Source organism: Diadema antillarum, unplaced genomic scaffold, assembly GCF_040938485.1.
Source record: "Diadema antillarum isolate AM-2024a unplaced genomic scaffold, OU_Dant_1.0 seq00001984_RagTag, whole genome shotgun sequence".
NCBI classification, from domain to species: domain Eukaryota; kingdom Metazoa; phylum Echinodermata; class Echinoidea; order Diadematoida; family Diadematidae; genus Diadema; species Diadema antillarum.
Window position 1 is genome coordinate 452,672 of NW_027272642.1, and position 14,439 is coordinate 467,110.

Below are 14,439 nucleotides of genomic sequence, written 5' to 3' on the forward strand. Positions count from 1 at the left end.
CCAACAGTTTGACGATCTCGGGCGAGTGTTCTTTAGGCGAGTGAGGTTAGGTGCACTATGAGAATGCTTTACGTGGTGAAGGGCGTTTGATATGGTCCGGTGGCCTTGATAGATTGATGACGATACTGATGACGACATTTAGAGATGTGTTTCGATTGCCGGTTTACAGTATTGTTGTTGATGTTGTTGTTTTTTAATAAATCGTTTCTATTTTTTCGAGTAGGTAGTAAATTCCCGCAGTTTGGAACATACGTGATATATATGTAAGATATATATATATATATATATATAATATACATATATATATATATATAATATATATATATATATATACATATATATATATACATATATATATAATATATATATATATATAATATATATATATATACATATATATATATATATATATATATATATATATATATATATATATATATATATATATATATATATATATATATATATATATATAATATATACAGGTGTCTGGAGAAAAAAAACTATACACTTTTGAAATGGTTGCCAAATAATAAATATATGATTCTGGGGGAAAAGGTTTATATATATGGATAGCTGCGTGACTATGGACTTAACTTTCATATGACACCAAAATGTCTAAAGATAATTCATGGTTGAGTGAGTACTGGTCACTTTTGTAAAGGGTATGAAAATTAGGCTGCGCAGGAATTAGCCTTTTAAATTTGCGACATGTGAGTCCGTTTGAGCTTACAAAGCTGAAGTTGATATGATAAATTTATGATCAATTGCGATCAGATTGAGTTTGTTGGGTGAATTTTATGGTTTATCAAACCAAACTTTTATGCATGAGTAGACCCCAGTTGCATTTATTTCATTGTAACATTGCAGATTTCCCTGGTAGACTCAATGGTGTGTTCATATGAGTCAGGATGAGGTGATGGTACATGTTGCAATTTTCATGTTACACACTCTTATTTTTTACATTTTCTGTGACTTGAATGAAAACCTTTCCCAACATTGCAGTTATTTTCAGCTACTGACTACTTACTATTCAGGTTACCCAGTGACCTAAAGAATAAGAAGCTGATATCCTTGACATTCTTTTTTTTTTTTTGACAATTCATAATTGAATATTCAATGTTACATAATCCCTACCGGGGTATTAAGTAAGTCAATGAGAATGATGTTCAATGTGGGGTTGAGGTTTTTATTCAAATTCAGTGATGTTAAAAGATCTAACAGTGTGTAACAGTGTGTCACTTGATCATGATACATTAAGAATAAATTAAGAGCTGTAAGTTGTTACTCAGCCCTCATTCATCTTGGAGTCTTGGACTGCCAACCAAAGATGGAGAGGCCTCAGTTCACACCGCAGCAGCGTTCTTTTATGGTAACAGAATACCATTTTGGTGTCATATGAAAGATGAAACCATACTGTAACTATCCTTACAAATAAATATTTTCCCCGAACAGATTGTAATTGATCATGAATTTATCATATCATGGACCTACGTAGGTCCATGATCATATCAACGTCAGTTTTGTAAGCTCCAACGGACTCACCTCTCGCAAAATTGGAAGGCTAATTCCTGCGCAGCCTAATTTTCATATCCTTTACAAATTAAAGTGAGCAGTGCTCATCTAAGCATGAAATATTGTCAGACTTTTTGGTGTCATATGAAAGTTCATAAGCTATCCATTCATATAAACCTTTCTGTCAGAATTGTATATTTTTTTAATTCGGCGGGCATTTCAAAAGTGTATAGTTTTTTTCTTTTTGAGACACATGGTATATATATATATATATATATATATATATATATATATATAACATTTCCGCTTAATGCATTCTCTGCTTCCTATAAGAACTTCTGGGCAAAACAGTTCAAAGATTACATACGCTGAAAAGAAATTGCACCCTTCTAGTTTGATTTGATTGTTATTTGTTTTGTTTCTGAATTTATTTATTTTCTCCAAGTACAGTGATAAATCAATATAATTTGACACAAAATATGCAAAGAGAAAAATAAAACATAAAAGAACAATACAGGAATGGTCAAATTCGTGACAACACCGGACTTGATGACATATTATGACTATAGCTGCAACCTTATGAAGCATATCGTAACCATGTGAGCAAAGGAAAAATCAAAACATATTATGACCGTCATCACAAGATTATCCCGAGTGGAAAAGGTCATATCAGGTACATTGCCATTGCTTTAAACTATCAAACCTATACACTCATAGTTTACAGTTTTACCCTATATTTCTCCTAAAAGAAAAGCGATTGAATAGTTTGATGGTGATATGTTGCTTATCTATACGTGAGTCTGTATTTGGGTTGTGTGTTTTAAAATGAGTCGTTATGTCATTGATGTACATGTTAGAGTGTTAACGTTGTGTGTGCGAGTGACAGTTTACTGTGAATGCTAGTGATAGTGCATGTTCATTTTTGTACATGGCATATCATTTCATTGTTTCTATCTTGAAATAGCTTTGTAATTCGTTCTTAAGAAAGGAAATTACATACTTTTCTATATTGTTGTGCTCGAATTTAGTTGAAAACGTATAGTCTTTGGGCGATCTTAGCTGCTATGAATGAAATACATACAAATATGTGCGACAAATAACATATTGATTTGATAATCATCTCCATAAACATCTCCATACACATAATAAAATATCTAAAAAGATGCATTAGCAGCTTTAGAATATTGTTTTATAAAGTTCATCTTTTGTTTGAGTAAAACGAAGAGTAGAATGCACAATGGCAGTCATTGTTGTCGTATCATCACAGTCAAGGCGTCGGTACAAAAGGGAAAAAAAAGATACTGTAAACGCAATTCATCAAACACCTAAAATCAATATTGTAAAGGTACCTATATTGTTTATAAAACGTTTGGGAAATGTGTATACAGAAAATACAAATGAGTGAACTAAAGCGAGAGAGAAAGAGAGAGAGAGAGAGAGAGAGAGAGAGATATCATATCTGTCTTGTCAATAAACACCTAAATATTATATGTTTAAATGTTCAATATCATAAACAACAACAACAGCATGTCAAGATCACAGCACGGCTATATGCCCTTTCAGCCCCTTTCCTTTGAAATGTGATTTGTCAACTTCACCTTCAACTTCTGTCGTTAAAGCTGATTAGTAAACCTGTAACCGTTTTGATTTTACATAGTTTCATGATGTGAGTTTCTTGTTAAATTCTTTACGATACATTGTTATGCTTATATTTAAGCTAACCTTTTTATTTGATTATCAACTCTGGCCACGAAAATGATCAATATACATATATGTCCGAAAAAAAGGAAAACTTTAGAAGAAAAAAATATTCAATGAAACATCAACATAATACAATAAACGATAATAGTTATATACAAATTTTCAGGTATGAATAAGGGTTTCCAATGTCCCATGCTACGACTAAGTTGACTTAATGGTATATATAATGGAATATAAACAATGTTAAATTCAGGCATAAACATGATCTTCCCATGTCACCAAATATTCATTTGTATTCAACATGTTTCTTATGTACATGTAAGACAGAGTTGTGAAACTGAGAAAAAAATGACAGTGCCCAATTTGGTGGCTAAACAGACTGATTTCGGCCGAAGATTAGCGGCGACCTAGCAACCTTTGTCTTGACAAAGCTGACAGCATGCAATTATCAAGCACTGAACAGCGAGCAGACTGCAGCTATTCTCCTATTTTCTTGGTGAGAAAAGCACATAAAACAACGTAGCCTACACACTCACCACATTTTAGTGGCCCTATCGGTCACCAAAATATTACGCTGGCCCGACATGCATTTCTGGTGGTACCGAGCCACAGCTAAAATGTCAAGCCGTCTTTATACTATAATCAAGTTTTGTCTGAGTTGCGAGCAGTAGGCTTACATGGGCAGATCGACCTGGTAAGTGAAGTATTACGTCACCAAACACATCGATATGAAAGGTTGGATTGCAAAACACAGGGAAAACAAACCTAATGAAAACAACAGTTGACGACTTCAACACGTAGTTGTATAGTAGGACAGATTTCTCATAAATTCAAATGGTATTATTTTGCTGTTGATATTTTCAGGCAAAAATCCCTAGACTTCAAATTTGCCTGATGTGTTTACAAAATGAATCAACCTGTCGTCAGAGCTATGAAAGAAGAATGTGAAATGTGCAAAAGTCTGAAATTCCATTGAAAATCCATTCCGTATTCACATACAATACAATCAATGAAAGCAATATCAAACAGAACAGTAAAAGAGTCAGTATAATAGATAACTTTTCGTCTTCTCCCGCCTTTCTTGTTTTTGTCTTTAGATAAATACAGATCTTGAGCCATGAGTCTGATACAAAGAAAGCGACATCCATCCATGCATAATAATTGAGTCTATGATGGTTTAACAAACATTTTCTGTCTTGCCATCCAGTTATCAAGTTTAAATTTTGAGCGTGGACTGCTTATTTAGTTTGCAATAAAAGCTCTGAATGATTGCTCATCAATTTTGTGACCATTTGGTCTTTCATCCAAGGTGTTCTCGATACAATACCGAATGTACCGGACCCAGTTGTTGAGGCCCAGATCCGAATACTTAATGGCGGCCATGTTTCGCACGTACTCGCTCGTGTGAACCCGCAGGGGCCCGTCGATATCGTCTTTTTCGAGGACCGCCTGTACGACATCGGTGACTTCGTCAGCCGTTTGAGTCAGGTACTTGAAGTGATATCTAAATGGCCGAAACGAAAAAAAAATCAGTTGAAAAGAATGATCTCCATTGATACTATTAACGAATCTATCTCCACAGCAAGCATAACTTCCAATTTGAAAGTAATGCGTCTAGAGCATGCTAAAAATGCTGGGTGAAGAAGATTACATCGACAGGTAGGAAGCCTGGGGTTTGCAATGATTTTGTATTTTGCAAAAAATAAGCCAAAAAAAGAAAAAAAAGAAAAAAAAAGGTAATTCAACGTGATAAAGACGTCTCGGAACAACTTACAAAGGTTTAAAAAAATTTTTTACAAACATGTATAAAAATTCACTCCCAGTTTCTTTTCTCGATTTTTTACTCCCTCCCCGCAGGTTGGTTTTCTGGGCTGCAACAAGTTCAAGTAACCGCTTATGATGTCAGTCCTTAATCGTCTGTATAATTTCGCAGTTATTTCTTTTTTGAATAGTACAAGTAATACATTTTCTTTAATGAAATTAACTTACAAGTTGATATTTTTCTCGAATTATGTACATTGTTACAAGTATTTTGATGGTTTCTATGACATTAGTACTGAAAAGAAATATGATTTATGTATGAAATTATGTTGAAGAATATAAATCAAAACTAACGAACAAGCAAGCATATTCAAATCTTGTTTTTTTTCCAATATTTTAAAAGTTCTATAGCGAATGCTATTTCAAAGTTTGTTAATGTTACGCGGTTTTCACAAGTGCGAGAGCTACATGTTCATATACCTGGTCACTGACTTCAACCCAATCACGTTCCAAAGCACCTGATGATCACGATGTGTGAACTGGCTATAGCGCGAACGAGATTGACCAAGTTAACGTTAATTTTAGTTTTGTTCGTTATGTAAAACAGCTACAGAGTGTTTTTATTCGGGATATGGTTGGTATGATTTGTCCCTCTGGATCTCAGCTCGGCGCTATGACCCACGGAGCAATCTCCACTGGTCATAGCGTGGAGTTGAGATTCCTCGGGCAACTACACAGTCATGTCTCGAAAAGCAGTCCTTATCTGTTTTATATTATGTATGCGAAACAACCTCACTCACTTCATATGCGTATTGATGGTTCTGGCTTGTCTCAGGGTTATTTGGTCGGAGGCGGCCTTCGTAGGCAACCGCGTCTGTTCCCCCATGTTATCGTTGATGTTGGAGTCCACTGGTCCCGGGATTACTGACGTCACTCTATCACAGAAAAAAATAACGTATTTTTGTCTAACATAGCCTATCCACAGCAAAGGCACTAGAGAACTATTGCTCGCTCTTTCAGAGGGTACATAAGTTTTTATGTCTTCATTTCTGGGATTTAAAATGCAAGGTATGTCAAAAAGAGTGTAATTTACTTCTCTGCGTCTTTTTTTGTTGTTTCATCTTTACACACACTGTGAAGTAATAGACAAAAAAAAATCTACACATTCAAAGAAAAACAAAAGGACACACAACAATTCCCCCATGAAAAACAGCAGATATCCAACAAAAACAAAACAAATGTACGGAATTATAAATATCCTGTATACAATAGAATGATGAACGGACATGAATTATTTGCCACCCACCTGATGTTATGTGCCTTCATTCGTGTTGCCATGGCTTCAGTAAGACCATCTACGGCATGTTTGGAAGCAGTATACAAGTCATAGAACGGATATCCTGCAAGGAATGGGTAATCATAAGTTATTCATAAATTGCATATCGTAAGTCATATATATATATATATATATATATATATATATATATATATATATGATAGAAAGAGTCTCAAGTACGCCATGGATCCAACGAGAAGTTTTTTTTTTATTACAAAATTTTCGGTCTGCCTCAGACCTTCGTCAGTGTAAAGTTTTTTTTTTTTTCTGCAGATTCTTCTGCTTCTGGGTGGGAACGGCTGTAGATTTCCTTGTTCTCTTAGCCTTAGGTTTGTTTTCGCGGTATTGGAGTAGTTGTTTGTGTGTCGTTTTCAGCTTTAGCAGTTCAGTTTTCGTTTTTACAAGTTCTTAATTTTGGTGGACTTCACCGAGTTGCTTCAGCTTAGCTTTGAGATCTTGAATTTCCCGTTTCAGTGATTTAATTTTGTCATCTTTCCGTTTAATGGCCTGATTTGTGACACACTTGGGAATTCTCAGTTGATCACGAAGTTGGCCAATTCTAGCTCTGTGTTTAGTTATGAGACTGACGTCTGAGGCAGACCGAAAATTTTGTAATAAAAAAACTTCTTGTTGGATCCATGGCGTACCTGAGACTCTTTCTTCTTATAATTACAACACTCGAAGTCCAACACGTGGAAAGTTCCAAGATATATATGTATAAGCTGAGCAAAAAAGAAAGTAAAATTTTTTTCAAGTTCATCCTTCTCATAGAGTATTTAGCTAATATCAATGTTTTACAATTATACCATATTACAGGTAATTTAATTGGCTATCAACCTTGTAGGTCAACGAAAAGGGAAATTTTACGCATGAGTGAATGCATTCGTTTTTCTCTTCCAAGGCACAAAAGTAAAAATTGCAAAAATGGACAAAATACTATTCAAATGTATGTGCTTTTCCATATAACAATAAAAGAACAAAAGACAAATTCAACGCAATGAGAAATGCAAATTTATTTGCAAAAATCAACCCATGATCTCTATAATGGTTCGGTGACCCTCCAAAGATAAAGAAAGGAAAAGAGGGCGGAAATGACGAATCTGTTGTCAAATACATTATTCAAAGAACATCAGAGAAGACGAAGTATTAACAAAAATGGTAAAAATTTGAAATAATATTTCAAAAATTATAAAAAAAATGAAGACAATGTTTGGTTCTTTAATTTGTCTCCTGAATTCTTAAATCCCTAACTTAAGATTAAGGAAACATTTGAACTCATCTTTCCCTAGAATGAACTTAACGCACATGACACTGTTTCCTTGTTGTAAATGTGTATTACAGTGTATGATGAAAAAAAAAGAAGGCATTGCAGTGACGCGTATCAAAGTTCAGCTTCTAGTACCCAGAATATTTCCTATTCTCCTTCTGATAGAGTAACGAAGTGATGATGTCAAAGTTCTGATTGTTTGTTTGTTTTTTGTGTTGATTTGGTTGGGACCTGGGGCCCGTTGCATAAAACTCCAACCGGATTTTTTTTTTCCGGTTGAAATCACCAAATTCCGGTTGGAAGCTCCCAACCAGAGTTTTTATGCAACGGATTTTACATTCTTATGTTGGCAACCTTAAAAAATTCAGGTTGGGCAAATCCCAACCAGAATTTTTTTAAGGTTGCTAAAAAAGTTTTATGCAACGGGACCCAGGTGCACGCATGGTTAGCAACACAAATATTCGGGACGGGGTCATCCCACGAGACCAACTCCCATTAGTCAGCCCACAAGTTTAACCTTGGAAAAAAAGGTCCATGAGTCATACTTCCCGTGAATTCGACACTAGGCAAAATAGGCCCGTGAGTTCGACACTAGGTAAAAACAGCCCACGAGTTCGACTTTACAACTTTATGGCTTGTGTCGGTCTCGTGCGCGGGCCGTGTTTGCTTTAGTGTCAAACTCATAGGCTGTTTGAGTCGTGGGCTACAATGATTCATGGGTTTCGAACTCGTGACGTGCACCCATTCAGTACAGGTTGCTCAAAACCAGTTCCCATGGCGATGAATGGCTACGACATTACACTTTGATCCTGTACCCGATCTTCTTCTTTCTTTCTTTCTTTTTTTTCATTCTCTGTGTTTGTTATGTTTGTAGTTTTTTAATCATAATACTATATCCAAAGTGGATGTGCAGGGAAATAAGGGTAAAACCATTTACAAGGATTTGTGCAAGATTTTATAGCAATTGCCACGACATACCATTAATTCCGCTGTTAGAACCAATGTTGATGATGTGACCGTACTGCTGCCTCTTCATGTGCGGTAACACCGCCTGCATCATCCGGGTGGTGCCAAGGAAGTTGGTGTCCATGACAGCGCGCACGTTGTCCATTGTCGCGTACTCGAAGGGAACGAGTGATGCAACTCCGGCATTGTTAACTACGTACAGAGTTTATGAAAGAAATTGTGATGATATATATATAATAGATAAGAAACAAAACTGGAACAAAGTTCATGCTGTATTCACCGACGGTTTATTTCTGCACACAAATTTTCAAGCGTCTGGCCGCCCTTTCTCAATTGTTGATACTGAGAGAACAATAACAAAAATTAAGCCATAACAATATTGCAACAGTGTTACGAAGCGATGCGCGCTTTAACGCATCAATGCTAGGCATCATAGGCCATGTCTACGCCTATCCCAAAACTTGACGTTATACTAACTACGAGCGTTACGACAAAACTTCGATGCCGTTCACACCTACATGCAGTTAGCAAAACCTCAAGGTAATGCTAACTACGACAGAAAATAAAGGGCAGCTAGTCCGCACACACGTTCGCGCGCTATTGTTGGAAAATTGAGAGTCGTGGTTAACAAAACTCCGTTCACATTTGTCGTAGTTTTAGCGCTCTGTGGGGGGCATTCCCAAAACCACGACGAAACTATGACAAAACCCTAAGAAATGTTATGGTGTTGTCGTGGTGTCTTCGCCTTAAGGTTTTGTCGTGGTTTTCAAGACTACGTGCGTCTACATCTACACTAACTTGGAGTTTAGTGCCTCGTAGTTTACAAAACCTCGTAGTTTTGAAAACCTTAAGGTAAAGGGATCTAGGTGTGAACCTCACTAAAGATAGTAGTTAAGCGTCTTTGCTAGGCATCCTAGCACCCAGCGTGCATCCTGGCAATAGTGCAATGTTACGTCATAATGGAATGACAATGAGTATAAAGTATACATAAAAAAACTGGGCACGACTGATATAGAAGTAATTCCTCTGAGGACGCAGCTGCGGTGGTGATGTAAAAGTAGTACATTATTCCTTTCGAAATTCAACATATACATATATTAACTTTAATTCTATTGTATAATCTTTACATAATCTGAGATTATCATGATTAATATAAACATTCGATTTTTTAAAATCAAACTGAAACATCATGCTGTGATGGTTACGTAAAGTTTGTACAAGCAGTTTATTATTCCTTTCAAACTTTAACATACACTTACATTTACTTCCAAATTCTGATGAATAGATAATCTTTAAATAATCTGAGACTAGCATGATTATGAAATATGTGAAGATTCGATTTTTTGTAATTAAACAGATACGTCACAATACGTCTCGGAGTGAAAAAAAAAAATACTGGTTCCAAATAGAAAGAGAGCGAGTTTTAGTATTCAGCATTCTATTACTCAATTATAGTGATAGGACCCATATCAGCGGGATAAACGGGGGAACATACAACAGTAAGCGCCGCACCTACTTGTAAAAAGTGTAGTTCGTGAGCCATGATAGATCTATGTTCATGCCCTGTCCCTGGAAGCTCCTTGTGCGGATGATTGTTTTTAGTTCTTTCATGTGTCTTTCTTCAAAAGGCTTCCATGTCCTTGTATAAAATGCAACATTGCAGATCTGTTAGTGTGTGATTTGTTGTGTTGAAATGTTGTGCGACTGGATGTTGTGTTTGACTTCTGATTATGGTGCCTTTGTGGTTGTTGAATTGTTGTCTGAAGTTTGTCGTTTCCCCGATGTAGCCATGGACAGCCAGGGGACATTGCTTGCATGTAAGGCTGTACACTACGTTCTTGCTTTTGCAGTCCCCTGACGTCGGACGGAGGGTGTGACCGGATCCAAGTTTGATCTCTGTATCTGTGATTAGATGATCGCATATTATCTGACATCGATTGTTTCCACATTTATGACTTCCAGTAGGTCTGATTGTTTTGCTGACTTGTGATCTTGTAAGCAAACTTTTGAGGTTTCGTGGCTGTCGTTGTGCATGTAGGGGATGTGTTGTTACCTCTGGGGCTGGTGATTGAACTTGTTTGAGCGTTGGCCATTCCTTCCTAACTTCCTTCATGAACTGTTTTGATGTTGGATGATATGCTGTTACGAAAACCTTGCGGGTATGAGAGTCTTTGGGTTTGAGGTTATCGTGATGTAGTAAGGATGAGCGTCTTTTTGCTATCGCGCGGTCCCTCCCTGCTTGTACAATGTCTAACGAGCACCCCGCTGCAACGAAGTTTTGTCTCAGCTTCAAAGACGCATCCAGAAATTCCTTGTGATCAGAAATGATTCGTCTGTAGCGGAGAGCATTTGACTGTACACAACTGACCTCTTGATATGATTAGGATGGAAGCTGTTGTACTTATGTAACCCATAAAGTCTTTTATGTACAATCTTTTCTAGAACATTGATAAGGCAGGAAGCAAAGAAATTGGAAGATAATTCTTCATTTCAGATGAGTCATCTTTCTTATAAAGTGGAATAACCTTGCCTATTTTTAATGAGTTTAAGAATTGACCAGAAGAAAGCGATAAATTAAATATATGAGCTAATGGGTCGGCTATGTGGTTTATTATCTTCTTAGGAAGGTTAACACTAAACTCATCATAGCCTTTAGAATGCCTAGTCTTAAGGTACTTGACTGTTTTGATAATTTAATGACGATTTGTTGGCGTAAGAAATAAAGAATTTTCGGGAGATGAAGGTAAGTGTTGAGTAAAATGAGCATTTCCCGAATCTGTGGTAGAGGCAAGACGAGGACCCATCTCAAAAAAAAAATTCGAATTCAATTCTTCTGCGATATTGAGTGGGTCGTTTACCAGCTCATCATCAACATATATATTACATTTATCGTTATAATGGGTCGTTTACCAGCTCATCATCAACATATATATTACATTTATCGTTATACATTTTTCCTCCAATAAAACATTAACTGTACTTCAAAGCTCATTTATATCAATTTTATGTGATTAAATTTTCCGTGAGTAATAAAGTTTTCTGGAAAGTGGTATCACTGAGGTAAGTCTATTTATATAAAAACGACATTTTGAATATTGAGATTCTGATTTACTCTTCAAAGCGAATTTATATAATTCATTATGGGTTTATATGGATTGTATACCGTTGGTTACCCAAGATTTTCTACTTTTTCTATTTGTTCTTGTGAGGGCTAACGGTATATTTCCCTCATATGAATCCGTTAATTTAGATATGAATATAAAATCATAGACCCTGTCAGTATTGGACCCATGAAACACCTCTGACCAGTCTTCATTTATCAAATCAAAAATTAATAATTCATTATTTATGGGAGTTTTTTCCTTTACATTTTCTTAAGTTGGGGTATAGGCGGCGTAAAATGTAGCTGGTCAAAGATAGTGAATATCGGTAGATGGTCTGATATGTCATAATACAAAATTCCATTGGAATATGTAAGAAGCCAATCATATCTTATCTTTAATTTCTTCATTCGAATGTAACAGAGGAAATGTCAACGTTATCGTCTCACAAATACATGCTGGTATCATCAGCATGCAAAATAAACTAATTAATCTGCAACACGGCAAACATCATTTCACCCTCCGGAACCCAATAGCCCGGTCCTCAGGCTAATCTCAAATTGTTTACTAAAATAAACTGTTTACTAAGTGTTTTTACCAAAATAATTACCAACAACTTCAATAAATGAAGAGCTTGCTTCCAAAAGTCGCTTAATCCATTGAAAAATGATGGACTTAGCGCCTTTTGGAAGCAAGGACTTCAAATGATCGTGACATTCCTTATGCTCATAAAAAAAAAAATTAACTCAACAACTGATTAATGAGAATAACGTGCATTAGACATAAGATTTATCATCGCATGGGATGTGGAGTACCCTGGGAGAAATTTACACTATTATTTCGATATATCATATTTTTCTAAAAACATGAACTTGTTTTTATACAAATTTTAAAGGATTTTAGGAGTAAACAAGTAATACAGATATAGCTGTATAAGGATTTCATCATTATTATCATGACTAGTTTACAAAATTTGTATGACTGTAGCAATTTCAACTTTACATGAAACTATACCTTTGATTATTGCAAACTATGACAGGCCACACTGCCAAATGTGGCATACCATATTACACGACTGAATTAATATGTTTATATCACACACAAAAAAGATAAGTTGATCTCATTATATGCAGGCTTTGAAACTTTAATACGATTGCTACTTTCTTGCACAATTTCATCTACGAAAATTGGACAAAAACAAAGATGTATTGCCCATTTTGGGTGTAATATTGGGATATTATCGTTTCGCCTGACTAATTTTGTTGAAAATGTCTAAAGTATTCACCAAATGTGTTCACCAGATCTTTGAATTTCATTTCTAAGGATGGGAAAAAACGCTGCTCCCTGCTCCCTGCTTGAATAATAGATTTTGAAATAATTTTGTAAAAAGCACGCAACAATTACATGATTTATTTTGTAAGGGGCTCTTTCTTGCAACAAAAGTAATCAACCTATCACCTCAGTTGGAAATTGAAATTTCCCAGATATTCCACCCAAGAAATGCACGAGATCGCTGCATATCCATTCAAAAACTGCGGAACCCCCCCCCCCCCCAGATATAAGGGGGGGGGGGGGGCTGTACCGTGGCACTTCCCTCGCCCTAACCATCTCAGTCGATGCGCTTATGAATTACAGTTAAAAAAAGTTAATCAGTATAAACAACCAACTCAACACAATTCAGAAATTGATATGTTTGGCGCTTTTTTCCTGCAACTTAGACGTTCAACCAACGTATGGTATTATTTTTAAGGATTTTTCCGAAATATTCAGCAACAGTGAACACTAAAAAAAAAAAAATGAAATGACTCTACTTTTTTAATTGATTTGATTTTGTTGACTACTGCCGCACATTCGACTATCGTCTCTTGCAATCTGCCATATTTACTGCGAGTTCGTGATCACCCTGAAAGAGATGGTTGATATCTTCGCAGGATGATTATTATGTTAAACTTCGTAGAGATAATAGGTCAGAACATTTCACTACAGACATATAAAAGGTTAGAGACTTTTCTTCATGGTTAATAAATACGTCAAGCAAAACTACGAAGCGGAAAAAGCTGACTGATCTTTTAGTTTTCAAGATATTCTCCTCTAAGGCCTTACCCAAGCGCGGCATGGTATTTTATCTAATACTTCTGAAAAGAAGCCCATGCACATCACTATACCTCGACACTTCAAACGGAAATTAAAAAGAAATAATCCAAGCTTATCCTAAGCAACTGCTAAGAGTGTTCAGGTGTATTTTTGGTAAAAACAGTAATCTATATGAGAGGGTTTTTTTTTAACATGGTAAATAAAAACTCACTGAGAATATCGATGCGGCCATAATCTTCCACAACCTTCTCCACAGATTCTGCCACTGAGGTGTCATCTACCACGTCTAGCTGACGGATGTGAAGCGTGTCATCGAGGGCTACGCCCGCCGCCTCCTCCAGGGGACCCTTCTTCTTCATGTTTCTCATCGTGGGGATGACGAGATACTTTTTGGCAGCATCCTTCGCGAATCGCACCGCCATGCTCAGCCCGATGCCCGTCGAGCAACCGGTAATGAGCATCACTTTTTGCGCCATCGTGTAGTCTCACAATTGGCTGCAGAAAAGCGATAAACAAGGATAAGTTGACGGTTTCATCGCTGCAAAGGAAAGCCTATCAAGTATGAAAGCGAATGCTGAGAACTATAAAAATCATTAAAATCTAATCACTACCCTCTCTATCCCCCACACCCCAATGCAAATAAAGTCTACCGCCTTGTCCTAACGAAAATATAAGAGGGAAAAAACAATCTAACTCGC

At 36.2% G+C, this 14,439-nt stretch overlaps 1 protein-coding gene across 1 annotated transcript; it reads right to left on the bottom strand.

The window, feature by feature from the left end:
• Positions 1–1,288: 1,288 nt before the first annotated feature.
• LOC139713487 (retinol dehydrogenase 8-like) lies at positions 1,289–14,217 on the bottom strand. Its single transcript, XM_071625215.1, has 6 exons — positions 13,953–14,217; positions 8,559–8,738; positions 6,284–6,377; positions 5,778–5,912; positions 4,544–4,720; positions 1,289–1,364 (listed from the first exon to the last, which is right to left on the bottom strand). Exons 1-6 carry the CDS (start codon positions 14,215–14,217, stop codon positions 1,289–1,291), a joined length of 927 nt encoding a protein of 308 aa, XP_071481316.1.
• Positions 14,218–14,439: the final 222 nt, after the last annotated feature.